Below are 26,957 nucleotides of genomic sequence, written 5' to 3'. Positions count from 1 at the left end.
GTTGGGATAAGGATGTGGGACAGTGTACTTCAAGCCTTAAAATTGTTAAACTCAATATTGAGTCTAGAAAATGTAAGAGTTTGTAAGTGTAAAATGAGATGCTGTTCTTCCAGCTTGCACTGAGCTTCGCTGGAGCACAGCAACAAGCCTGAAACAGATTTTGCCCAGTGGACAAGATGGTGCGTTGAAGTGGCAGGCAACTGGAAAGCTCGGTCTTTTTTGTGGACAAAACATAGACTGGATGACTCCTTCGGAGAATATCTATGCTTCAGTTGTCCAGGCGAGGGGAGACCACTTTGTGAGCAGTGAATGCAGTGGACTAGTGAAGTGCAGGCCAAGTACTACTTCATCTGGAAGGCGCGTTTGATCCCTTAGATACTAAAGACGTAAATGGACAGGGGTCACACCTTCTGCAGTGGCAGGCAAAGCTACTGTGGGGAGGGATTGGGAGTGAAAGAGGAGCGGACTAGGGTGTCCTTGAGGCAATGATCCTTACCGAAGGCTGAACAGGGAGGGGATGGAAGTATGTGTCAGGTGGTGGCTAATGATCTTTTGGATATGGATGCCAGTGGGATGGCATGTGAGGTCAAGGAGGACCCGATAGCTGTTAGGTGAGGGCTGAAGTGCGGGAAATGGGTCAGACTCAGCAGAGGGCCCTGTCAGCTATGGTGCCAGGCAGCTCTTGGTTGTGGAAGGAGGTGGATATTTTGGAGGCCCCTGTGCCAAAGTTGGCATCATCTCCTTTACCCCGCTCCCTGTGCCCCATCACTGGTTTCTCTCCACAGATGCTGCCAAAGCTGCTGAGCATTTCCAGCATTTTCTGCTTTGTTTCTGATTCCCACCATCTGCATTCTTTTTGTTTTTTTTCCAGTCAGGACTACAGCCACTGGAGTGTAGAAGAATGAGGCAGAGGGAGGATCTCATTAAAAAACCTATTGCGTTCTAATAAAACTCGGCAGGATAAGCGCGAAGAGGATGTTCCAAGTGGATGGGGAGTTTGGAGCCAAGGGTCATAGTTTTAAGGATACAGGGTTGGACATTTAGGACTGAAATGGGGAGAAGTGAGCCTGTAGAATTCTCTGCTGCAGAAAGCTGTTGAGGTAAATGCTTTCAAAAAGGAGTTAGACATTGATCCCTTTAGCACAAAGAACTATGGGTATGAGGAAAGCAGAATCAGGCTGCTGAGTTGGACAATCAGCCATGTTCATTTAAACAGCTGAACAGGCTTGAAGACTAAATGGCCTACTGTATTTTTTTTGTTGTTTTTAAACTGTTGAGAAATTTACTTTTCCATTTACTATTTATGGTTCTTGACAGTTGAAGGATTTGATTTCTTGCATAGCTTTGCTTTAACACGTGCCTTCCAATGCGTAACATGTTGTGTGCCTGTGTGTATCTGTGTGTGCACTGCGCTTGCACATGTGCGAGCAAGCAGTAGGTGTAGAAAGCCTATTCCATGGGAAAAGTAATCTCAACCAGACAGAGTAAGTAACCATCGACCTCTTGATGTTCAGTGCTATTACAAATGCTAAATTCTCTACTGTCAACATCACGAAGTCTTCTAATGACCAGAAACTGAACTGGACCAGTCATAAAATACTGTGGCTACTAGAGCATGTCAGAGGCTGGGAACTAGGAACTCACCGTCTGATCCCTCTAGTTTCTGCCCACCATCAGTCAGGGGTATAATGGAATACTCTCCATTCTTGCCTGGATAAATACAGCTGAAACATCCAAGGTAAAGCAACCCCTGACTGATGTCCCATCCACCATGTCAACAACTGCTTCCACCAACAGAAAATGACAGCAGTGTGTACTGTTGACGAGATACACTTCAACTCATCAAGGTTTCTTTGACCACACCTTGCAAACATGTGACTTTGATCCTCTCCACTGAGAGGAACAAGGGCAGCAGATGCATGGGAATGCTACCACCTGCAAGTTCCCCTCCAAATCACACACCATCCTGATTTAGGACTATATTACTGTTCCTTCAGTTACTAGTTGAAAATCCTGAATCTCCTCCCTCAAAGCACTGTGGCTAACAAACTGGGCTGATTCAAGAAGGCAGCCCACCACCACCTCCAGGGTTATTAGGAATCAACAGTAAACCTGACTGTCAATATGAACACTTAAAGGGTGGCTCTGAGGTCAGTTATAGTATTCTGCTGCTTAGCTGAAGGCAGTTTTCTATAAATAGACTGAAGCTCAAAGCTGTAATTTCCCTGTTTTCCATTTCTCAAATAATATTGTAGATGACTCGTTGGGGTATTGCTGAAGAACGATGTAAAAAGATATAAAAATAGTTGTAATGGGGGGATGCAGTACCAACCAGTGATGGTATCGGTCTGCACTTATGTTTGCATGACAGTGAGGGTCTATTCAGAGCCCAGGATTTTTCACAAGGTGGAAATGGAAAGGTAAAATCGGCACATGTCACAATCATAGTTCCTGGTAGTTTCTGGTTCATAAAGTAACATTGGCAAACTTAGATTCTCAAAATGCCATCAGAGCAATGCCTGGCATGTGCCAAGCCCCCTTAAGGAAGAATTTCACAGGACAATACTCCAGAAGGATTCAATAGCAGGTCCCCATGTATTTGCTTACGGTGATTTGAAAGGTCATGTCAGTTGTGATAATTAATAGTGGGAAACAATGTTTCTTCTAAATTGCACTGCTGCTGAAAGGTTCCACGTAATGTGATCAACAATGGCACAGCAATCGTTGCATTGGCATTGGGTTCTGGAAGTCACTGCCATTTGCAGACTTTAGAGACCAGTGGGATCAGAAATAGAACTAAAGGGAATGTCAGTGGGAAGGCACGTAGTGAAGCTGACACAAGGAGTTTGCAAATGATATAGACCAGTTAAGTTAGTGTGCAGAACCATTGCAACTGGACTATGATTTGGAAAAAGGGGAGGTTCTGCCCTTTGGCAGGAAGAATAGAGAAACTGAATATTTAAATGGGGAAAGGCTACAGAAAGCTGCAGTACATGGATTTGGGAGTCCTCATGCATAAATAAAAAAAGGCATACATTTTCAGCTGATAATAGCTGATACAAATAGAATGCTGGCCTTTGTTTCAAAGACTGAATAATTAAGTAGGTAGGTCTTGCTAAAACTGTAATTGTTTAGATCACTGCTGGAATATTGTGAACAGTTTTGGTTCCTTCATCTCAAGAAAGACAATGACATTAGAAGCAGTAGAGAAAAGATTCACCAAGATTTTCCTGGGAATGGAATCCTGGGTCTAATGAGGCGAGCTTGTGGAGTTTGGGCTTAACAGGGTAGACACTGGTTATTTTCCCCTTGAGGGAGATCCGAGGACCAGAGGACACAATCTCGGAGGAAGGGATCACCCAGTCAGGACAGAGATGAGAACAGTAAATCTGTGCAAACACTTATCAGAAAAGAACTGTAGAGGTGGAGTTATGAAGTATATTCAAGACTGAGATAGTCCGATTCTTTGATCAATAAGGGAATCAGAGATGATGGGGAAAACGCAGGAAAGTAGACTTGAGGATTATTATGTCAAATGTGATTTCCTTGTCTGGTGGAGCAGACACCGTGGCTGAATGACCTCCTTCTTTGTCTTACAATATTTTAGAAGTTGAGTTCTTATGAATAGTGTATGCAATATGCAAGAATTAGAATCAAGTATAATTGTAGCTTGTAATTTTAGATGTCTGAATTTCTTATCAATAATAGTGAAGGCCATTTTAAGCTCTAATGTATCATACTGTAATTTGAAGGTGCAATTGGAAACTCCTTACCCCAGAATTGAGGAAATAGACCCAGGAGCTTTTATCAAAGTAATTTTTCGTGCTCCAACTGCTCACCTAATTTCTGGACGTCTTCCTCACTGAACTTTGGTCTTACTCATTAACGTTTGGTTTCTTTGTCGCAAATTGCCTCTGGCTACCTTGCCCAAGTGGTCATTACTGAAATGAGAGATTTGACTGTATTTTAGCACAAGTAAAATGGTATGGGAGGACTGAATCCAGAACTCCCACCCGTGACCCTGGCGCCTCACCACTTTGAGCAGGAGATGGAGACAGATTTTGCTTACACGTGCATCGGTTAATGAACTAACTACACACGTTCAAGTACAGCTGACTTCATTTTTATTACTGCACTTTTTGCCTGGTGGGAGTATGTGTAAAATGACAGTTGTTTTTGGAGAGATATCATAGCATTTTGGTAAGTAAGTAACCCAGCTGAGATCATCAAACTCATTCAAGCCTGTCAGTTGAGCCTAGGTGTTTCTCGATTTGCTAGATTCTGAGTTGGTTTCCTTGGTTTCTGAACCATTACTTATGCACAAAATTAAATTTCTTAATATTGGTACAACATTTTGGCAGGATAATTCCCTGTACTGTTGTATTTTGTCTTTTATATTTGCACAACGTTACAAATCAAGTCATTTTCAGAAACAGTAATTTCCATCTTATTATTCCCAGGATTGTCATCGTCTAACTCAGGGCTACAGCAGTCATCAACCATTGCATCTTTTGTCACACTTAGGCGCAAAAATGATGAAACAAGCTCTAAGGTAAAACCATCTTTCAGTCTGATACTAATCTGGCTTGCAATGGCTTTGGCTTCGATGGTGGGCATGTTAACTTTGAAGTACTTGCTAGAGGTGTTCGAAAATGTAATTGCAATTTTTCTTCTCCCAAACGTGAAAGTGGTTTGCATTGTCGGACACCACAGTAAAATGCTGATAAGTACAGAGATGTCCTGGGTGGTGCTAGTGATATCAGATGTTGAATTAAGAGCATTACACAAGTCTTTTTTTTTCCATCTGTGGGAAGTCTGTTTCACTGAAGAAGCCAGCATTTATTGCCCATCCCTAATTTCCCAGATTAAGTGTCAACCACATTGACATGGGTCTGGAGTCACATGTAGGCCACACCAGCTAAGGATGGCTGAAGGACATTAGGAAACCAGATGGGGTTGTCAATGTTTTGTGCGCATCATTCGACTAATAATTCCAGGTGGTGGAATTTGAATTCAAATTCCAATCTGCCATGGCAAGATTTAAACCTGTGATATGTTACTAAATCTCTGGATTAACAGCGCTGTGATAACACATCTAGGCCATCACCTCCTCTTTGGATTTTGACTGGAGTATTTTTTCCCCCAATTAATGTGCTGAAACTGAAGCATTAAGTATTCTCACTGATGACACTGAAAACTGTTTGAAGAGCATATTAAAATGATGCTGTCTCTACTTCCCCTATTTTCACCAGATATGGATTTAAGTGGTACCTGTGCATTGAGGAATGTATTTCAATTTGTAAGCCCATGTTATGTAAAAACAGTTACATTTTTGTCCCCACTACAATCTGTCATGTTTTCTATTTTGCTACCTGAGGAAAGGATCTGGCAAGACTGAATCCAATGTCGGCAGATTAATGCAGCTGAGTTGATTTAAAGTAATTTAAGGATTACAGTTTTGGACTTGTCTTTTTTGTAGGTTCTGAGTCTGATTCTATTAAAGGTTTTGAGGAATTGACTTCATTTTCCCATTTGCACTAATTAATTGAGCATGTTATGACTCAAACCACTTACATACGTTTTTGGATTAGTGTAATGCAAATTTCTCGGTCGTAATCTTCCCTAACACGCACTTTCTCAGACTCAGAATCATAAACAGCTTTCCAAGTGACATAATAGGTAAGAAGCTACTGCAATTCAAGTGGTAGGTAAGAATGTGGAATTAAGATTTCTGTCAGATCAGCCATCATTTTGTTAAATGGCGAAGTGTCTTGAGGGGAAAAAAAACCTACTCTTTTTATCCTAATTTGTACGTTCAGGCGAGCAATGTTGTAGAGAAACAATTTCTAGCTCATTTTATTTTAAGTGGTTACTTTTGCATGTTTCCAAGTCTGCAATTCTTGGTCTGTGATTGCTAGGATGCTTAACTGTTTCATATGCCTGTTTGGTGAGGAGATTTCTGCATGCGCCGTTAATTTTATTGCCAGCAAATCTGCTTCTGAAAAGGTGCCTGTGATATCAAATATGTTAACCCAGTATGACTCAACTCAGTTGTTCATGCCTTTCCCAGCACCAGTTATTCTGGAACTAAAGTTAATGACCTTTTCCTGCCCCTCCCCCTCTCCAAACACAGCCCAACATACAATTCCCATTGCTATTCCTGGGTACGGTATTTGGAGTTTGCTGTACCACCGACCTTGTAACCTCTAGATAGAATACTTCCTGAGAAATATCAGGTCACTAAAAGCTGGCAAAGGATTTCACTTGCCAATCAATAATTACACCTAATTTGAGAAAAAATGTTTGATAGGTGAATAATTATCCACCAAAATGATTACTATATAGTTTGAAATATGGCGTCATTCCTTCTCAAGAAGGAAGTTCGCACAGTTGTTTTGAACAATTATTGCAAAGTGGAATTGCTGTAAAACCTTGGTTTGTGTACAAGGCTGATTTAGCAGCTTCTCACCTCTCTTATGCTGTTGCTGTTGGTACAGGAAAGGCCAAAGAGTGCCTTGGAGCGTCTCTACGGAGAACACCAAAGAGGCAGAATGAGTGCAGAGGAACAGTTGGAACGCATGAAGAGGCATCAGAAGGCTTTGGTTCGTGAGCGAAAGAGAACGCTGAGTCTCGGAGAACGGCATTCCACATCATCTCGGACCTCTTCCAGACCATTGTCTGTTGATGTTGGCTCAGTACGTTAGTTTCTCCAAAAAGTACAATAGCAAATAAGGAATGCAATAGCTGCAATGAATAGAATATGCATCCCTTCCATAAGAAGGATCCATCTAAATAGACTGATGAGATGAATACTCTGTTCAATATAATCTGAAGGGATTATGCAAAGTATTAGCAAATACGTCGTAATTAGTAAAATGACTAGCTGCTCAGTTTTATCAGCTGCAAATGTGGGAAGGTTATTTGGTGTAACTGCAGGTAAGTTGGTATGAGGACTGTGCTGTTTGAGTAGTGCTTGAATGGTATCAGATGGTTTTGGATTTGGAAAACTATTTCACTGGAGAAAAGGGTATCATAGAACGTGCTTTTGCTATAATCCAGATAGTTAACAATTTCATGTATGGAACGGTTTGAGCCTTTCAGAATCTTCTGTGGCAGGTTTGTTTAACAGAATGTTTTTAAAAAATTAAACTGGATTTTTTTTAAAAACAATTTCTAGAATTTAAAAATGCCAAATGTCATTTTGAACTTGAAAGATATCTCTTTTTTAAATTGAATTAGGCAACATATTTGCGCTTTACTATTGCGGAGTATCAGTGTCCAAAATTTTCAACTAAATGCTTTATTTCCTCCTTTGAATAGTGATTTAAGTAATTCTGGTTGCCAATGCTTGTGTATCAAACGAATAGGTCTTTATGAATTGATAGCAAGGTTCTGTACAGTTGAATTTGGATTTTCAACTGTAGCTGCTGATAAGGCTCAGTGTTCCTGTAATGATTGCTGAAGGGCATTAAACAGCAAAGCTCTAGCCTGTACAATCAATATTTTGCTTCCTTAGAGAAGAAATCGTGTAAGTGAATGGAGACCCTTCACCGCAACTAACCACATGCAATTAAACCACTCATTGGCAGTTAACTTAGAGTTCAGAATTAGATCTGCAGTAGATTTACCATTAAATTGTACACTTTACCTTTTGAAAATCCTCTATGTCTGAATCAATGCACAAGTTACCCAACTGTTGGCAATTTCTCACCTATTTCTCATGCTTTCATCATTAAGACTTTTACTCACTTGTCTGTAACCTCTAACCAGATGACTTGTCTTTTGTATGTTACCAGGCCTCACTGTGTTTCTGTGTAGCAGTGCATTGTGGTGCTAATGCAATACTCGTGACCCTTCTTAGGTCCTTACTCTGTGTATCTATTCCCTTTTCGGGTATAATATTTCAAAAATTAATTCACTTTAGTTCATGTTTAAACCAAACAGTTAACCAGCAGTGATCAATGTTAACAAATTACTGAATATTTCTAACATCCTCAGTAGAAAGCAGGTCTTGAATGAGTGGCACTGTTCATGTCAAGTGTCCATGAATCCCTGTTTCAGTTGGCTTTTAATTTAACTAAATTGTACTGGATTAGTATGACACATTGACAAATTGTTAGATACGAATTGTTCCATTACCAGAGGTTATTTTCAACTTAGAAAAAGTCTGAATTCATAATGTTCAATTACAACTCACAGTAGCAGTTTTCAGTTATCAGTAACCATTTACAACCTTTTGAAGACTGCCTGTTTAATGTATAGAGCTCAGCATGTGTTGATGCTTGGTATAAAATCACTGCCTGTCTCTGGAATGAATCCTCTGTCGAACCAAACATCTAGAGAGGCCAAGAATGGGACAAACAAAGATTAATATCTATTAAAATCCACTAGGAACCAAATTGTGAAACAAATAATTTCATGACTTGGAGTGTGTTTTGAAGAATTGCCCTTAATTTAGTAAATTAATTGCCTGCAGCTTTAACAAGTGGTCTTGTACATGAATTTTCTGGTTTCCAAGCCTTTGTGCTTTTTTTTCCCCCCACATATAGAATAACTGCAAGGATAACCAGATCTAAAATATATACTGTAAAGTTCAACATGTAGTTTGCCTCTCATTATTGGGTTATTACTCTGCACAAGAAAGGTACCATCTGTATACTGGTGCAAATTCTCTTTTTAAAAGAGGTCTGCAATTTTTAAACAAAAACAACTATAAAGTAGGATGCAATTTGTGCATGTATATGATTTGTAATCTGAATTTGAAGGTAGCTGATAGCAAATGATACAACATAGTTGTGAAACATAGGTGCCATTTATTTGTTATTTAACCATTGTGCCATGCAACAAGTGTAGTTTCTTATTACACAAAAAGCAAATAAATCTGGTAATCAAGATATTAATCGGTGATTATTTTCCTTGTCATTATGACCACTCTGTTAGTTGTATTTTTATGCACTGTTAATTAATCCCATCACAATGAGGCCTGGTTCTAGGTACAAACTGTTCATCTCTGGATGCCTTCTTGCACAAACACACATAGGTGAACACAAACAAATTCTTTGAAATGGAAACGCTTGCATGTCAACATAACATTGTTACAACTGAAAGGATCATCCTGTGGCTTCATGCATCAAAAAACTAAACAAGGTATCTGAATATATTCTGACTCCGAATAATTGCAAGCCTATGTGCCTTGGAATAAAGTGGTGAAATTTCTTTGCCTTGTTCACTCTTGTCCTAATTTATGTCACATTTGGTACTTGTGCATTTTCAATTCAGTTACAAGGAGTGATTGAACTATTGCTGAACATTAGCAAAACAATTTGGTGACCACCACAAATATGTTTTTAAAAAAGCTTTAAATTGTCAGTTTTCTGTACTTTAAGTATGTTCTATATCTGTGCTCTGAAGAAAGACTACAAATTATTTTCCGAATTTAGTACTTTGTGTATGGTTTTCATGCAACTAGCTAGTTTTACAGGAGGAAAGATGTGTTTCATGCTGTAACTGAAGAATCTCATTTCTTTTACCTGCATGCAGTGTAGTTTGTATCTTCGAAATTATTAGTTGGGCTCCAAAATTAAAAATAGTTCCACTTAATTTTCCATTTTACTATAAAGTGTATTCAAATTAACTAGAAGTTGTTGTTTGCTTGCCTGAATCTAATTTTTACTTTACAAATTCCCCAGAGCACAGAATTTTAAATGTGAGCAAGGATTTATAAAATGCCTTGTGTTGTAGAAGGCATTGAAATGCTAAACATTTATTGCCTATTTCTAATTTCCCTTCAGAAGATAGTGATGAGATGTTGTTTGGTAGAGGCTTTGACCCAATAACAATGAAGGAACACTGGTATATTTCCACATCTGGATGGTATGTGTTAAAGGGAGAATTACAGATAGAATAGAATAACATATCCCGTATAGTCAACAGTTTTTACAAGGGCTGCCTTTTAATGGCACCATCTTAGGTACAAATGCCTAGGCACAAATCTTAGAGTTTAAAAAAAAAGTCTTAAACAAAGGAGTTAGAAGGAAAGCGTAAGCATTACTTAGAAGTAGTTACAACGTAGTGGAAATGTTTTCAAATTAGGTTACAATGTGCCTGCTGCCCTTGTTCTTCGAAACTGTATAGATACCGTGTTTTTTTCTTTCATGATGCTATTAAAGAAACTTTGAGTTGCTGCTGTGCATCTTGGTCACACTCTGCAGCCATGATGTGCTGGTGCTGGATGGAGTGAATATTTGTGATGAATGTGTTATCCACAAAGCAGGTTCCTTTTCAATAGATTAAAAAGACGCACCCACTGAGGCAAGTGAAGAGTTATTCCATAATATTACTGACTTATGCTCTTCTAAATAATGGAAAACTTCAGGAGGCAGTTTTTGATCTGCGCCTGTAGCTATAACGTTTACATTGCTGGTCCAGTTAAGTTCCCCAATGAGGGTAAAAACGCAGATATTGGTGGGAATCTGCTCATTACCTGATGGTTTTGTGACATAACTTAATACATGCTATTTAGGAATGTTGGCCATGTCTTGCTGTGTGTAAGCATGGATTACTTCATCTAAGCTGTTGTAAATGGAACTGAAGACTGAAATTTGTAGTGAACATCTCCATTCCTGGTTATCTTGTAAAAGGTATGTTAATGCAGCTGAAGATGATTGAGTCTATAGTGCTGCAACAATAGATTTAAGACTCTTGTGGCACAGTGGTAGCGTGCCTACCTCTGAGCCAGGAGGCCCAGGTTCAAGTCCCACCTGGTCCAGAGGTAGGTTATGATATCTCTGAGCAGGTTGATTAGAGAATTATTTGGAGGGTGGCCACAGCTGATTTCTGCTAGCTATGACTCCAGCCAGTGCACAGGTTTCGACCTAATTTCCATCGAGTTCACTTTTTAATGCTGCCTTGATGTCAGGCACAATCTTTCACCTCACCTGTTGAAGTCAACTCTTTTGTCCATGTTTGGGCCAATTCCTGGAGCTGCATAGTCCCAGAAGAATGGAAACTGAGTATTGGGAAGCAAGCTGTTCATGAGTGGGCATCACTTAGCTGCATTGGAACAATTTGGCAGAGGGCGTAAGTAGTTCTGGGAAATCCATATATCGCGCCACACCTGGAATTTTTATGACTTAATGGACTTTTCTGTTCCTTTTGTGCTCAGCCACGTTGATGAAGTTAAGTTGGTTGAATGCTGGTACCTTGGTGATCTTGGATGGGTGATAAAAATTGGTTGCTAAACCCTCCCTTTTTCTTTCAGGAATAGTGCATTATCACCAATGCCACTGGCATCAATAGTCAGTGTAAATGCTTTGCATGATTCAGTGCTGACTTGGGCTATCTCCTGTGGATTCAGTCTGTAGAAATGTTGGTTTATTGGTGATGCACCCCCAACATTAATGTGATGTATAGCCAAAGACGTTCCTCCTGTCCTATTTAAACAAGTTGTTTCATGAATCACTCACTAATAGCTTTCATGAGTTACTTCACTAGTTTTCTGGGAGATGACATAATATTCCATTTAACTTTTCAAGCACCTGCAATCCAATTTGATTACTTGAATGAAACTTGAAAATTTTCGAATCCTGATTGAGCCTTGAATCATTCTAATATTTTCATTTTATTCCCTAACTGCTTTAAGGTAAGTAAATGTACTGCTATCCTAGCTATTCGTTCTGGAATTCCTTCCTAGAACCTTGGTTTCACTGAACTTAATTGCAAAGCTTTGGTCATCTGTCCTAGAACAGCAAAGTACTAATCGATTGATTGATTTATTGTCATGTGTACCAGAGTACAGTGAAAAGCTTTGTTTACCAGCCGTATCGGCAGATCATAGTAAGCAAGCAGGTAAAGATCAGAGGTTATAGAAGGACTTAGAGGCATACAGGTTACATTGCAGTGAGCCATATAAACGGAGTCCACGGATGGGAGGTTGGCTTCTGCAATGGTCTGGGCTGTGCACACCACCTTCTGTAGTTTCTTACAGCCCTGGGTGGAGCAGTTGCCACACCAGGCCATTATACACCCGGACAGTATGCTTTCTATAGTGCATCAGTAAAAGTTGGTGAGGGTCCTTATGGACATGTCGAATGCCCTGAGCTACCTGAGGAAGAAGAATCATTGTTGTGTCTTCTGGACCATCAGATCTACATGGAAACTTCAGGACAGGGTGTCAGTTATCATCACTCCGAGGAACTTAATGCTCTCCACCCTCTCAATCTCAGTTCCATTGCTATGATGGGGTCCATTGAATGTCTCTTTTAATGGCTCCCCAGAGATGGGTAACTCTTTAGCTCGATTGGCAAAATTCCAAGCATTTGGCCTTTTCGTCAGCTCTAGTTTTAATTGTTGGGCACTCTTCAAATGGTTTCTGGCCCACACTCATGCCCTGGCTAATTTTTCTTTAGAAACTTGATGCAGGTCAGAAGTGAGCTTTGATTTGTAATTTTTATTAAATTATGGGTTTCTCTCACCTTACGCTTATCTGTCAAATCAAAAGAGTTGGAAACTGTAGACTTAGTAGGGGTGTCTAAAATGGTAAATAACAAGGGAATTATTTTATTCCAATCATTGGAACATTCCTGATCACAAACTGTAATCATTCTCTTGACAATTTTATTCCATCTTTCCAACAACCCCTGGTGGGATGATGGTGGATGATCAACGTTAAATTGTTTTATTCCCAAACTATTCATTATTTCTTTGAATATTTGTGAAAAATTTGTATCTTTTATCTGATGATATTTACTGCAGTAATCCATATCTTATAAAAATTAGCTTTTAAAAAAATATGGTAGTTGTTGACTGAAATTTCTCAAAACCACTACTGCAGGAAATGTTTCATTTTTAAAAGTTACAGTTTCCAACTTGTGCTTTTAGCTAAGGTTCCTACATGATCTGTTAAAATCCTGCAAACTTTATTTTCCTTGAAAGCTGATTTCTGAATCAAAGATGCAAGTTTAATTGAAGGTTTGGGTTTATAACTACTTGATGTGCGACTGTTCTGACAAATCGTAACTGCACTATCATGTAATCGTGGCAAATAAAAATGGTTTAGCATTTTAGTCTTTATTTCCTAATACCTAAATGATCTGCCATTGGAATATTGTGAAGACAGTGAGATGGAAGCTACTACTGAGGGACCACCTATTTCACATTGCTTGGCATTTGAGGGTGGTTTTCAATTCCAGATGAATACTTTGTTGTTTTAATAATAACCTGCAGGTATTGGTTCTGTTTCAATTTGAGTTTTACGCAACTCTCAATTCAAGATCTATCTGTTGCATTTCTGTTAAAGAAGGTGGGGCTCATCATGTCAAGTCTAATGTTCTTTATCATCTTCCTTTTTACTTAAGTTTTTGAAAACCATTTCAGAGAAAAGAGTTTTCTTATCATCTTTTTATATAATCTTTGTCTAATGTTACGGATTTGACATCTAGTCACAACACAATCATGAAATAATCTTGTTTCTTTTACTTCCACTGATGCGACTATTTTGAACCAGCCAAGTTGTTACTCCAGAAAAGTCGGTTCTTCAAAAAGGATTGTTTGCATTACTTCAACTTCTCCACTTCTTCAATTACTCTGTAAAATGATTGTGTAAATAATATGACTGGTTTGTGACCTTAGTATGTATTTCCAATTTAATACATTAAAACTTTTAACTCCTCTGGAAGACGCATTGTATCATCAGTCAGCATCCATGACAGACTTGCTCCTGTATTTCTCAAAGTTTTTATATCTCTATATCTTTAAAAATATTTTGCCTCCATGACTTTGAAACATGGTACTCAACTTCCAATGGTCTGATTCTCTTCAGCAATAATCTAAGAATTTGTTCAGTTGTTCTGAGCAATCTTCTCTTCCTTACTGTGTTCTGAAGGAACACTCTCTACCTGTGCCAATGCTATTGTTTTAATACTCATTTCCTTTACTGATGTACCCTTTTCTAAGCATTCTGCAGGCAATAAATCTTCATTTAACTTCCAGCAATTATTTTTCTAATTAGCTTATTAGTAAAGAAGCATATTATTTCCTTTTTGTCACTTTTAGGTCCTAGCCTTTCTCCTTTATTATTTTGATGTCACAGTTTTACAGAAAAAGAATGACCTTTATCATTTCCTTATGCATTTTTCCTAACTTCGATGATGAGAAGCCTCTGATCCCACTGATTTTTCCTCCATTTGACTCTTAAATACTTTAAGCTTTTGATCATTTTGAGATCCTACCTTTATTGTTAAATTCACAATGTTCAATAACTCTTCCAGTTTAGCCTTAACCAAGATATCCCTGCACAGATTCTGACAGATGTAAATAATTGCAACTTTTTATTTCACATGAGCTAAAATCTTCATGGTATTTCTTGGGCAAAAAAAAAGTCTTGCACCTTTTTGAGGCTAAATAATTCTAGGCAGAGAGGCAATTAAGGTGAATACAGATTAGGAAAAGGAAGTCCAGGACCAGATCAAGTTTTACAATAGATCTTTCCAGCCTTGTTTGTTTCTTAATCTCGTCACTAATAGACAACAAACCAAGATGCCTATTTTGCTAAAAGTACAGACCTGAAGATTTTCTTTTTCATGATAATTGCAGTTGTAACATGTGAAATTGAGATGTAATCCAAAAGATTAACAGTTTTTTTCTTTATTTGTGTAAATGATGTTTGGGCATAAAATTTACATTGCTCCATTCATATCTTCTGATTCTCCTGCAGTAACAAACAAAAAACAGAAACTCAGATCTGGCAGCATCTGGAGGGAAAATAAGTTAACTTTTTGATTCAAATGACCCTTGAAATTCTCCAACACTTTTTATTTCTGTTTCTTTCAGCTTTGCTCTATCCACGCCTCCTTGTTTTATTTTAAAGCTCCTGCAATACGCATTGGCATGAAAAGATGGAATAGGACGACTCTGTTGAACTGCCTGCGAATCAGTTCATTCAGAGCTGTCAGGAAAGCGTGGTCAAGTTTCTCAGCGAAACTCTGTTTCAATTCTTGCAGACCAGACATTGCCAGTCAGCCAGAAGCTGGCAGCTTCTGGATTCTCAAGTGTGCTGGCCAAGGCCCCTCTGGAACCAGCAGTGAGAAGACAAGTACTTATGAGCACTTCTCATGGGGAATTGAGGTCAGAAGCATTGAACACAAGGTTGGGTGGTGGGAAAGGGTGTAGTGGGAGAGATAGTAGGAAGTGCAGATGCTAGAGAATCTTGAGATAACAAGGTGTGGAGCTGGACGAACACAGCAGGCCAACCAGCATCGGAGGAGCAGGGAGGCTGACCTTTCGGGTCTAGACCCTAGTGGCTGCTTTTAGAGGGCCTTCCCCACTTCCATCCCTATCCAAGCCTCTGGTGTTCCCTCTCCACCCTTAAAGTTCAAGTTTTGGGTCCAGTGACCCCCCTCCAGAACAGTTCTGAAGATGGACTGGTAAACATATACTCTGCTTTCCCCCCACGGATGCTGCCAGACCTGCTGAGTTTTCCAAGCAATTTCTGTTTATGTTCACTGAAATTTGACCTGCCCCTGTATTTTGAAGAAAGATCATTGAGCAGGCAATCTGTGGCAAAATGTAAGGTAGCCGAACAGCTTGTGCCCCAGAGGAGATGAAAGAAGTGAAGATTTCGAAATGTTCTGATTACTGATTTGGTGAGGGTTATGGAATTGAGGGTCAACCACACAAGTTCTCTAAATAGGATTGCATGAGGTAGGCTATCACAATGTAGGAAAGAGTCTGGAGAACTATAAGGAGATTTTTAAAAAGTAGAAGGGTTTTAAATGATTTCTTGAAGATTTAAACTTTGATATTTAGCACAGCGTTGCCTGCTGACTAAGATAAACTTAGGCTGTTGCAAGGTGACACTTAGTGGCCAGAGCCTGCAACTGCAAACGAGACTTTCTGGTGTGAATTATCAATACACCGTATTACTGTTGCTGTATTAGAAACAACAATTGCATCACATTTAACATTGAAAATTCCTATCACAGTGCCATCTAATAGACACAACAGGAGCAGCAGGTAAATGGTAAATTTTTATCATGGGGCAGAAAACTGAGATAGATGCTTCTACTCACTGCACGAGCACTAATCTTCTTTCCTCCCTTTATTTAGCTTGCAACACTTGATTTGATATTAAATTTTGTATTCTAAATTACATTTATTGGTGAGATTCAGTGGCATTCATATACGGTATTTCTACCCATGAATTCACCACGGGAAGTGAAGTGTTACAGGGGTATGGTAGGTCATTGGATCTGGGTGGGATGTTCTTTGGGGGTCAGTGTGGACTAGATGGGCTGAATGTCCTGCATCTACACTGAATCACAGAATCCCTACAATGAACTACCCTGTTCACACAAGCCCACTGTAATTTTGGATCTTTCCCATTTAAAACTCATAAAAGTTAGATGTGTATAGACAGACTCTATCTATTCATTCATCATCTATGGTGGATTCTGGACTGCCATATCAGAGGTATTGTTGCTTGGAGCTATTTTGAATTTATAGTTTATTATGGGCCTGAAAGGAATGGGGCTTTTTGCCACTGTTTTATGGTGTATCTGAGTCGATTAGTATTCAAAACAGCCTCAACAGGGTCTGCAACTAGCTAAGCAATTACCATCAGTCATATGATTTCTAATCTGACATGTTTTGATCAATATGGCCTTCAGCTTATAAGATGTCTTGTGTTGTCCTGACCCCACATTATCTTGGCTTCCATTTGGAGTGACTCTATCAGATTTTATTTAAATCCTAAATGGCATTACTCAACATTGGAAAATAATTCATTAGCAATCTGTCTTTCACGCTGTATTGAATTTCTAGAGTTGATGCAGAATCTGTTTGAGCCATCAGGTTTGAACACTAACACAATTGGGGAAATCCAGCTGTTTTTGACTCAGTTCAATTTCTGACATGTTTTAGATTTCTGCTTTCATCTGGGTTGTTCCTCTGCACCTTTGCAATAAGGACACCGTTGTATAGGTGAGGATTCTCCTACATTCATGTCATGTATTGCTAAGGTTGCACACTAACTTGTTCTTGTAGATTCCACACAAAATTGGTTGTAACCTTGTTAGATCCTTTCATTCTTCTGCCTCTAAATATGGAAGTATGGTCTGTAACTTCCCTGGTTTGATTGGGATATGGTCCTACTTCTGCCCTACTTTCTTACTACCGATTGTCCCTGTGCTTGCTGATCTTACTCCTGAATGTGATGATACTGAAACATGTCGATGTAACACACCTAATTCTTTTTCCAGAAATCATGGGTGTTAATTTGATCATTATTTGTCTACTGTTGAAAACAAGCAATCTGCAGACTTCAAAAAAATGCCCATAATTTCAAGATCAGCAACACCGTTTTCAACAGTAGATGTGATTTTGCATTGGGCAACATTGCCAGATAATCAGAGTAAACACAGAGTTACACTATCAATCAATTTAGGATTGTCAGTCCAGCCCAGTATGGCCTATTTGCATAAAGCAGCAAATATTAATACACAGACCCTTTTTCTTTGCACAGACAGAACATGTGCATACAGGGCCTGCTGTGTTCATCCAGCTCAACACTTGTTATCTGCTGGATTCTCCAGCAACTGCAGTTCCTATTATCTCTGATACAGCTCTTCACTGGTTATTTTCTCAGGATAATGCCTGCCCAATCTGTCAACCTGACTCATTTAAAATGTAAAAATGGCTTTGGATGGTGTATTCTTTTTGGCAATGCCTTTATTGAACAGAATCCATTGCCAACCATCAGCACACTCTCAATAAATTCTGTCTTTCCCCTTGAATTTAGTACTTCTGCGAATTGTCCTGATGAATGCAAGATGAAAAGTTTTGTCAAAAGGTGTCCTGTTTCAGCATTTTTTGAGTTCCACCAAATAACTATTTATAATTAACTTCCAATTCTTTTGGTTACTCTAGTCAATGAACTGTGCTTTCAGTATTTCATCTCGTAAAATCTATACTATTGATGAAGAGTCACCTAGACTCGAAATGTTAGCTTGCTGTCTCTCCATGGATGCTGTCTGACTCACTGTGATCGCCAACATTTATTGTTTTCAGTCAGAACACCACATCCTTTGGGTGAAATGTTCAGTAGTTGGCTTGCTTATCATCTCATTGTTTCGAGGTTGTTTGTGGTGCATGAGCTACTTTGAAGCTCTCTGAGCACATAACTTAACGTCTATGACTCGTCCTTCAAACTGAATAACATTTCTTAGATTAGTTTCAGAAATTGCCTTAACTCCTATTCATAAACTAATTCAAAATTACTCAATCCAGTTGGTGAATTCTGTGAATTCCCTGTAGCAAGCAGAAGAAATTCAAGTTCTGAATCCCAGTCGTATTTATGACAGTATGTCCAGATTATTTGATTATGCCATTTTGAAGCTCTGTCTGTTGTTGATATGGTGATGATTTCAACTGTGTTATCAACATCCTAGGAGTTACGGTTGACCAGAATCTGAACTAGTCTAGACATATAAAAACTAGGAATCCTGCAGAGAACAACTCACCTCCCAACTCTTCAGAGCCTGTCTACCATCTACAAGACATGAATCAGGAGTGTAATACTTCTCACTTACCTGAATGGGTGCAAATCCAACAATACAAGGGATAATGTTCATTAGGGATGGGTAATATATGCTAGCATAGCCAGCAATGTCCCGCACCCCATTATGTTTTCTAAAACTCCCATAATTCACCCATGAATTTGGAAACTTCATCCCAGCTGGCTGGCAATCAGTAGTCCATCTAAATTAAAGAATTGGGTTAATCTCTTTGCTGCAACCTTTGCACCGATTGTTCTTAAGGGTATGGCCTATGGGAGTCAAGTAGCCGTATCCTCATAGTAAGGATATGCTGCTATCCCACGTCTGTTTTTAGTAAAGGCTGTACAAATCTACATAACATTCGTAAATGGTTCCTCAAAAACTGTCATGAAAAGTAAAAGTGTTGTTTTTATTGCGTGTTGCAGCCTTTTCACAACTTGGCACGTGTAGCATTTTTTCTAATCAAACTCTACCATGTCCTTGTGAAGACGTGGCTGACAAAAGTGCTGACGTGGACATGCCTAAGTTGTTTTGGTTCTGACATATCTTGCTTCAGGAATTTCACAGGCTGTCGTTAATATTTCACGATGAAATTTGGGCACTACTTTTGTCTGGCTAAACCACCGTCGTCTCAGTGTCCTCGGGTTTGTGAGCAGGTCTCCACTTCCTTATCAGAATTCCTTCCTCTTTTGTACATACAGTACCATTCCAGAATACCCTTCGCTTCAGTTTCAGATTGAGCCAGTTGGGTCACCTTACCTCCAGATTGGCTTGCTGTACCTCACTCAAAGAAGCCTTCCTGAACATTTCCTTTGAATTATCCAAAAAAAAGTTTGTGATAACTAAGTATCTGTGTGTAGTGCCGATTTGACAACTGACAATGGATTTTTCTTGCATCGTTACACATGATGGAAAAGTTTCTTAAAACTTTACCCATAACTGTAGTATCTCCTTGACTTTGTTTTTTCCATTAGTACAACCTTTACCCTGACAAGTAATTGTCTAGAAGTAGGTCATCTTTGTTTCTAGGTAAACTAAGGAGAACCCCCACAGTTAACTTGTAAGCATTAGGTCACTCTTTGGGTGCGTCCAATGTAAAGGTATAGGTATATACTCCCTGCTAATACCATTTTTAAAACCTTTATGCCACTCTCTGGTTGAGGTATCATGCCTTTCCTCACAAAATATTTTGAGTCTGTAAACCTATGACAACGGTCAATGAGGCAATAGTTGCTTGCTTGCATCATTTGAGGAAAAAGCAGTTGCAATTCCTTCATGACAATTCCCTCTAACTGTTACCTCATTTACTTGCCCTGCATTCTCAGCAGTGGTTTTACTTTGTCACACTGCTGCAGCCAAACTCCAACTTGATCTTTTGCCAGGGCTCTTTTACCTGTGTTATTGCGTGTATTATGATAAATGCTATGAATTTGCTTTGCAACTTCCAGCAATCTACACTATAAGCTCCCTCCATGTGACAATGGGAACACAAGCTGCTAGACATCACTTTATCCTCAGCAACTCCCTTTCTAGTAACTCTTTCCACAATCCTAAAACCTTAATTCTTCAAGTAATATTAAACACAAAGCATCATAGTAACAGAAGTTAACTGAAGGTCAGAAAGTAGTGATTGAGTGATGTGAAGCTTGGAATTTGATAATCTGGTCAGTAGTATGGAGGAGATTCCGATGGGGATTAGGATGGTCTCATTTGGAATAGGAGATCAGAACACGATAAAGATTTAAAATACAAGGTAGTGTATGTCGAATGGTGCATTTAGAGGTTGGCAGAACATGAGGTAATGCTTAGTCTTCAACTCAACCTACAATTTTAACAAGATGCAGTACGTTGGTTGATGCTGCAGAATGTGACGTACTTGATTCTTCTGTTTGTTATCAAAAATAAATCAGAAGAAAAGAAATTTAACTCTATTTCTGAATGCAATGGCAATGATTATTAAATCTATGCAAGACCACATTAATTGCATTTCTGCAGGTGCTGATAATATTCCAGCTAACTGTTGTGAATTAGATGATCTTCTATCGAAAGGACAGTCTCATGCAATCTGATTTGTATGCAGTGAGTGAAATCTTATAGGGGCTTGAGGAATGTGATCTGTGACAGAAACAATGGTAAATTGCTTATCTAGGAATTAGGAGCAACTCATGGCATGTTGAAGTGTGATTCATACAGGGGACTGTAAGGCAGTTTCCTGTCCTACATTAACCATGAGTTCAGTGAATACAAAGAATTTGATGTAGTAGTCAGTGTGGTTACCTGCTGATTTTCGCCCACCACTGGCTCGAAAGACCTTCTTGTTGCTTAGCTTTTAAAACAGCATCTGTTGTCAACCACCTGCGTCTGTCTTCCTCAGACACTGGGATCTAATAAATGTCAATCCCTTATGTTCCTCATGGCACTATTCCAACCCACACACAGGATTAGGAGGCAGAGATCTGCAAATCAAGCAACTAGCATTGAAAGACTTGAAAGGGCACTTTGTGTGGAGCGACAAGCACACAGCTCACAGATTGGAGTAGGTTGCATTTCTCGGCGCTGCTTCCTTGCTCTCTGAGCACTCCCACACCTAGCACCAACCTGCATCCTTGTGGCATCACTGCCTTGCCTATTAGCGCAGTCACAGGTAGCTGGCCTTGCTGGTCAGTGGTCCTCAAAGGGCCATATATGTTGTTGTAAGGCAGTGTGCTGTGTCAAACTCACCTGCACCACATGCCTGCAGTTTGCCTGGCACACACATGCAACAAGCAAGCAGTTATGTTGTTCACTGTTAAAGGAGTAGTCCTCAGCTAAGTTCATGGAGACATCTGTCACTGAGTTGGACCCAATGCAGTTAGTCAAGAACAATCTTCACTATCAGTCCTAGGAGTCAGCCACAGTCAGGGGTTTGTTCAGGTGTTCCCTGTCAAAGCCCATGTCTCTGTAATTCAGGAAGGGGCTCAGGATCAGTCTGTGGTTTCACAGTGCTCGATTTGGTAGGTAGGGCTAATGCAGCCAGGGAGAAGTACAGTTATCAGTTAGGGACCTGGGCACTTGTGGTCCAGGGTGCTTTAACTAGCATGCTTAAGAGGATAAGCCATGGTCAGCCCACTGGGTCCATGTAAGAAAACTGGGAGAAAGGACTGTCACTGCCATAGGAAGGAGATTGTGGATCCTTTATTCTTGGACATTGGGGCTGAAGGCTTTATGGGAGCAGTGTTGGAGGACTTTGAATGGCAGTTGTGAACGGGAAGGATAATTATATTTCGAAGTGGGGATGCAGTAAGACATGGGTGGGACAATGGCAATGCAGGAGGAGAATTCATCCATGGTCAGGAGCACCTTGGCTTCAAGAGGAGTACAAAGGAACACCGCACTTTACGTGGTTAACCTGTAAGCCAGAGGTTGGGGAGGAAAGGCAGGTAGATATATGGTTTGACTGGGAACATGAGGAGCTGCGAAGCCTGTGGGGTTCACAAGACAGATTAGCAGGAAGACTGGAAATTGAAACTACATATTTGAAAGAAAATGGATGTGACCATGCCTGGAGTGGGTGTGTCTCAGCCTTTGAGGGAGAGGCTGCAAGTCCCCAATACTATGAGGCCTTTTACAGGGCATTAACATTCCATATAGATCCATGCATTGTACAGGAGACAGACCTGCTGGGTTCCTAATCATTGGCAAAACTAAAGCATTAACTCCTTGTGTGTTAGACACCACCTTGCCCCAGATAATGCTGACTGCTTCATTCACAGCAATAGTTATACACACAGACACCAAGGAAAGAATGAGGATGTTTGAGCATGAGGAGGAAAAAGTGCCAACAAATCCAATAACCCTCTATATGCTTGTTCATCTTACTTCCAGATGCAAAAACAAACTCTTGATGCAGACATCAATCAAAGGTATATCCTGTTTGGACATGAAACTAGGTAGTTTACTGGTAGTGTTACATTCACAGCAAAACTGAGGCTGAAACAGACGTTTTGTGTCGTAAAAGCATCCAAACATGATACTCTTATGTACAGTGGGCTGTCATCTGTGCCACCAAAGAGCCCTCAAAAGTTATTTCTTTGTGTTGGCCAAGGCATTGCTATTATGGTGGAGGGAGCCTGCTTGGCAATGAGTAAGAACATAGAACAGTACAGCACAGTGCAGGCCCTTCGGCCCACAATGTTGTGCTGAACTTTTACCTGAAACCTAAGGTCTATCTAACCTCCACCGCTACCTTATACTATCGTCCCTATGCCTCTCCAATAGCCGCTTAAACGCCTCTAATGAGGCCGGCTCCACTACCCTCTCCGTCAATGCACTCCACGTCCGTACCACACTTTGAGTAAAGAACCGACATCTTTCGTCTCCCTGATATCTACCTCCTTTCATTTTAAAACTATGTCCCCTCATAAAAGCTACCTCTGCTCCAATAAATTGGCCTTGGAACTTTGGTCAGGCAACCCAGAAACATTTGTGTCTGCTCAGCTCAGATAGACTGAGGTCTTGCAAGAGGCAAGTGGCCCTTCCTTGCTTGAACTTCTAGGTTCACCTCTGGAGCATTCATAATTGCTCAGAGGGTTTTTTTTTTAAAAGGAGTGACATGTAGGCCAGACTAGCGAAATACAGCAGATTTCCTTCCTTAACGGACATTAGTGAACCAAATGGTTTTTTTTTCAAAAATCAACAATGGATTCATGGTTATCATTAGATTCTTAATTCCTAATGTTCCTTGAATTCAAATCCTGCCATCACCACCACAATGTTGAGCACTTATCTAGATCCAGATAGTCGAATAGGTCATCTTCTCCTGGAATGATAGAAAGGAAAAAAAGAACTGAGTGAGATGAAAGTAGGTGACACAGCTGTTAGCTTTAGGCGTGATGGTGGAAAGGTGATGAGATAGATTGGCAAGTGAGTAGGTAGCATAGAGGCCATGCAGAGATAATATGGATGTTTGGGAGCAAACAAGTCTGAGTGAGAGAAGAACTTGTAATCAAGGATGAGGTTGATGGAGCATGAGTTTTGGTGGGACGCGAGTGCAGCAGCAGAATCCGACAGTGTAACTGAGAAGTCGTAGAGAGAAGTCTATAGCACTTGCCTTGATGGAACAGACAAAGTCATTGTATTTCTTGAAAACCGTTCATCTGCACTAACCAACTGGTGTCCCCTCATCAAGTTGGCAGGCTGGTGGCATGGACTGCTCTGCTGCACTACCCCATCCACCAGGAGCAGAGAATCACAGCACTATTTTCCTCTTCTCTGATACCTACTGAATGATTATCATTCATGGAGGAGGTCAGCTTTGGAATGCCACTGCTTGTACAGGTGCATGATAACCTTTTCAACATGGCATGGATTCGAGGGATTATGCTCTGTTGGCAGATATGCATTGAGTAACGAGTTATCCTGGGAATGGCACATACTACAATTGGGATGGAATTGAGTAAAAGACGTGCCAGAGGGATGAGGTAAATAATTTGAGGGCAAGATTGGTAAAATGAGGTGAGTGATCAGTGAGAGAGCCTGCCATGTACATCACAAAACTGACGTTTAACTGACAAAATGTATGATTTAGTCAAAGTCACTGCATAGAATAAACAGACACACAGGCCTACTTTATTTAAAAAGGACAGTTTTATTTAAAGTCTATGTACAACTTTATAGGATATGAAAACTGGAATAAACTTGTCAGCATTTCAGAGACACATAATTGCCAAACATAAGCTTTGTCAGTTTTGGACTTGTTCTACGTTTTACAAACCAAGATTCTTAACTTGTTCTGGATGGTTTTACAGCACAGATTAGATCTTTTGTGGGCATATGCTTTACGAGAGATCTTCAGCCCAGACAGGAGCAAACTTTCTGCTCACAAATCCTGTTCCAAGGATAGTAACAAGGAATGAAAAATGAAACATTCATTGAAAATCTAGTTAAAGATGTTCTTTATTCAATGTGTTGTAAAAAGTTGAACAAATTCACTGCACACAATTAAGACTGAATTCAAGAGGGTGGTGTGGGGTGTCCGGTGATGTAGACCCGCTTGCATCTCTTGCATCAGAAATATAATCTTGTTGATCAACAAAAACTTTCATTTATAAAGTATGTAGTAACATTATACACTTGAACATAATAACATTTAAAGGCATTCCAACGGAGTCAAAAAGTGAAAAAAAGACAAAACTCAAGAAAGAAATGGAACAGGTTCAAACATTAGGACATACTTGCTAAATGAGGTTGTTTTAAGGAGCATTCTGTACAAGGCAAGAGACAGGGAAAGAAATTTGCAGAAGAAATTTCAGAGAATAGCACAGAGGAGAGTTTGTTTTAAAGCTTATCTTCAAAATAATCATGAGAAATATCTTTCTAACATTGCACTTAGTGTTTATGGATCACTTTAGCCATTGTTATCTACTGTGTGGATTCATAAAATGCACTGCTGGCTTGATTCTGTTGTCAGATATCATTTCTCCCGTCTGCTACTCTGTTGAGTTTTACAGCATCTGAATAGCACAGGCTACAAACGCTGACCTGAACGCACCACCAGTCCCTCTAGGGTTTGTACAGAAGCTTGTCTGGCAAAAGCAGACTGAGTTAAGCACAAGTACCAATTGAAAAGCAAGATGTGGGGTGGTTTGCGGCATCTGATGATGTTGCTTTTAAATGCTGTTTCTGCCTGTCAGTTTTCTTCAGTAACGTTATCTATTCAATCTGGTATGTTCACAACCCAAGGTGAAAAGGCTGCTTTCAAACCTGCACCATCTTAATACGGCCACTCTCGCCAAATGCGTGCTACCCTCCACAGTTTTACATTTGGGAATGCGGCACTTTAAAGCATGTAACTCATTGATTTTGTATTGAAAATCTTGACAACCTTGCATGGGGTTTTTCTCTTCTGGTAAATGCTGTTGAAGATGTAGGAAGTAAGATTTCATAGGCCAGACTTCACAGCGCTGACCATTTCTGGCTTACTGATGGCTTTGTGTCTCTTAGACTGTGCTCACTAACTTATTAACATCTTCCATGTAATTGAGAATTTTACTTCCTAAGCTGTTTTCAAGACTGTACACAAGTGAGAAATAAAATTTCAGCCATTTTCCATCTTTATTCTTGTAGATTTCTCTAAAAAGCAACATGAATGAGAAGCAAAATTAACATGACCATAAAATACCAGTAAAAATCCTGAAATGCAAGCTACAGAAATGTAACTTAATACAGAACCTTGAAGCAATGGCTGAATACATGTTACATTTTATTTGCAGATTTTATTTCTTAAGCTAAAACACAAACAAAAAGTGCTGGAGAAGCTCAGAGCAGAGTTAAGAGTTTAGGACAATGTTTTAGTTTCATCAGAACAGAAGAAGGATAAAACTACAAGGACTTTTAGGAGAAGTGGAGTTGGAGAGAGGCAGGAAGAACAAAGGAGGTGCTGAAAACCAGGAGAGTATTAAATAATGGAAAAAAAATCCCTAAGACGCTCTTCTGCCCATGCATAGGAGCTGCAACACATGATCTTTCATCCACTCTCCTCACTGTCCAAGGCCCCAAACACTGCTCCCCTTGTGAAGCACTGATTCACTTGTTGTTCATTTCAATTTAAAACATTGCATTCACTGCTTATTATGCGTCTGCATTGGTGCGATCAAACTCAAATTGGGTAATCAGTTTGCAGAACATTCCCATTCAGTCCATACGCTTGGCAGTTTGCTTACCATCTGAATCTCCACATTTCTTCCATATGCTGACCCTATTGTCTGTGGCCTGCAGCTCTGCTCCAGTGAAGCTCAATGCAAGCTTGAGAAACTGCATCCTGTCTTTTAACTTGGCACTCCTTTGACGTAACCCTTGTTTCTTCTCCTTTATCAACTACTATTTAATGGATGTTGCATCATGTAATTTTTTTATTGTTAAATCTCCTCTGACTACATGCTACCACAGACTTTTGGTCACGTTGCCTCCTTACGATACCACTGGTTTAAAAAATTCTTACACCTCTATTTCTGTTCAGTTTTGATGAAAGATCATCAACCTGATACCAGTTTCACTGCACATCTTGTCCATTGTGTTGAGTTTTGCCAACACTTATTCTTATTTCAGATTTGCACTACTGCACAGTATTTTGCTTTTATTTCTTAAACCGTCAGATTTTTCCTAGATTGTCAGCCTTGTTTGGATGTGTTCCAAAGTTTGTAGACTGCCATTTGTGTTATTTAGATATCTTCTAACAGTTTTTTTTGGACATTGTATTACAGAGCGAGCATTACCATTAGTTGATTTCAAGAACAACACATTGATTTTACAAACATATGAAATAGAAGCAAAGGTAGACTTTTCAGCCCACCAAGAATTCTCTGCTATTTGACAGGGCTACAGATGATATGTTTGTGTTTTGCATTCCCGGTTCCCATTAACTCCTGA

At 39.7% G+C, this 26,957-nt stretch overlaps 1 protein-coding gene across 11 annotated transcripts in view; it reads left to right on the top strand.

The window, feature by feature from the left end:
- The window catches only part of plekha7b (pleckstrin homology domain containing, family A member 7b), a 442,105-nt gene that overhangs the window by 399,390 nt on the left and 15,758 nt on the right, over positions 1-26,957 (top strand). For all 11 annotated transcript variants that reach the window (XM_048545394.2, XM_059652058.1, XM_059652059.1 and 8 more), the window contains 2 exons: positions 4,461-4,552; positions 6,498-6,695. In XM_048545394.2, coding sequence (XP_048401351.2) covers positions 4,461-4,552; positions 6,498-6,695 — 290 coding nt within the window. The remainder of the gene's footprint in view (positions 1-4,460; positions 4,553-6,497; positions 6,696-26,957) is intronic.

The sequence above is a fragment of the Stegostoma tigrinum genome, chromosome 17 (genome assembly GCF_030684315.1).
Source record: "Stegostoma tigrinum isolate sSteTig4 chromosome 17, sSteTig4.hap1, whole genome shotgun sequence".
Lineage (NCBI taxonomy): Eukaryota > Metazoa > Chordata > Chondrichthyes > Orectolobiformes > Stegostomatidae > Stegostoma > Stegostoma tigrinum.
This window is presented reverse-complemented; position numbering and strand designations above follow the sequence as displayed.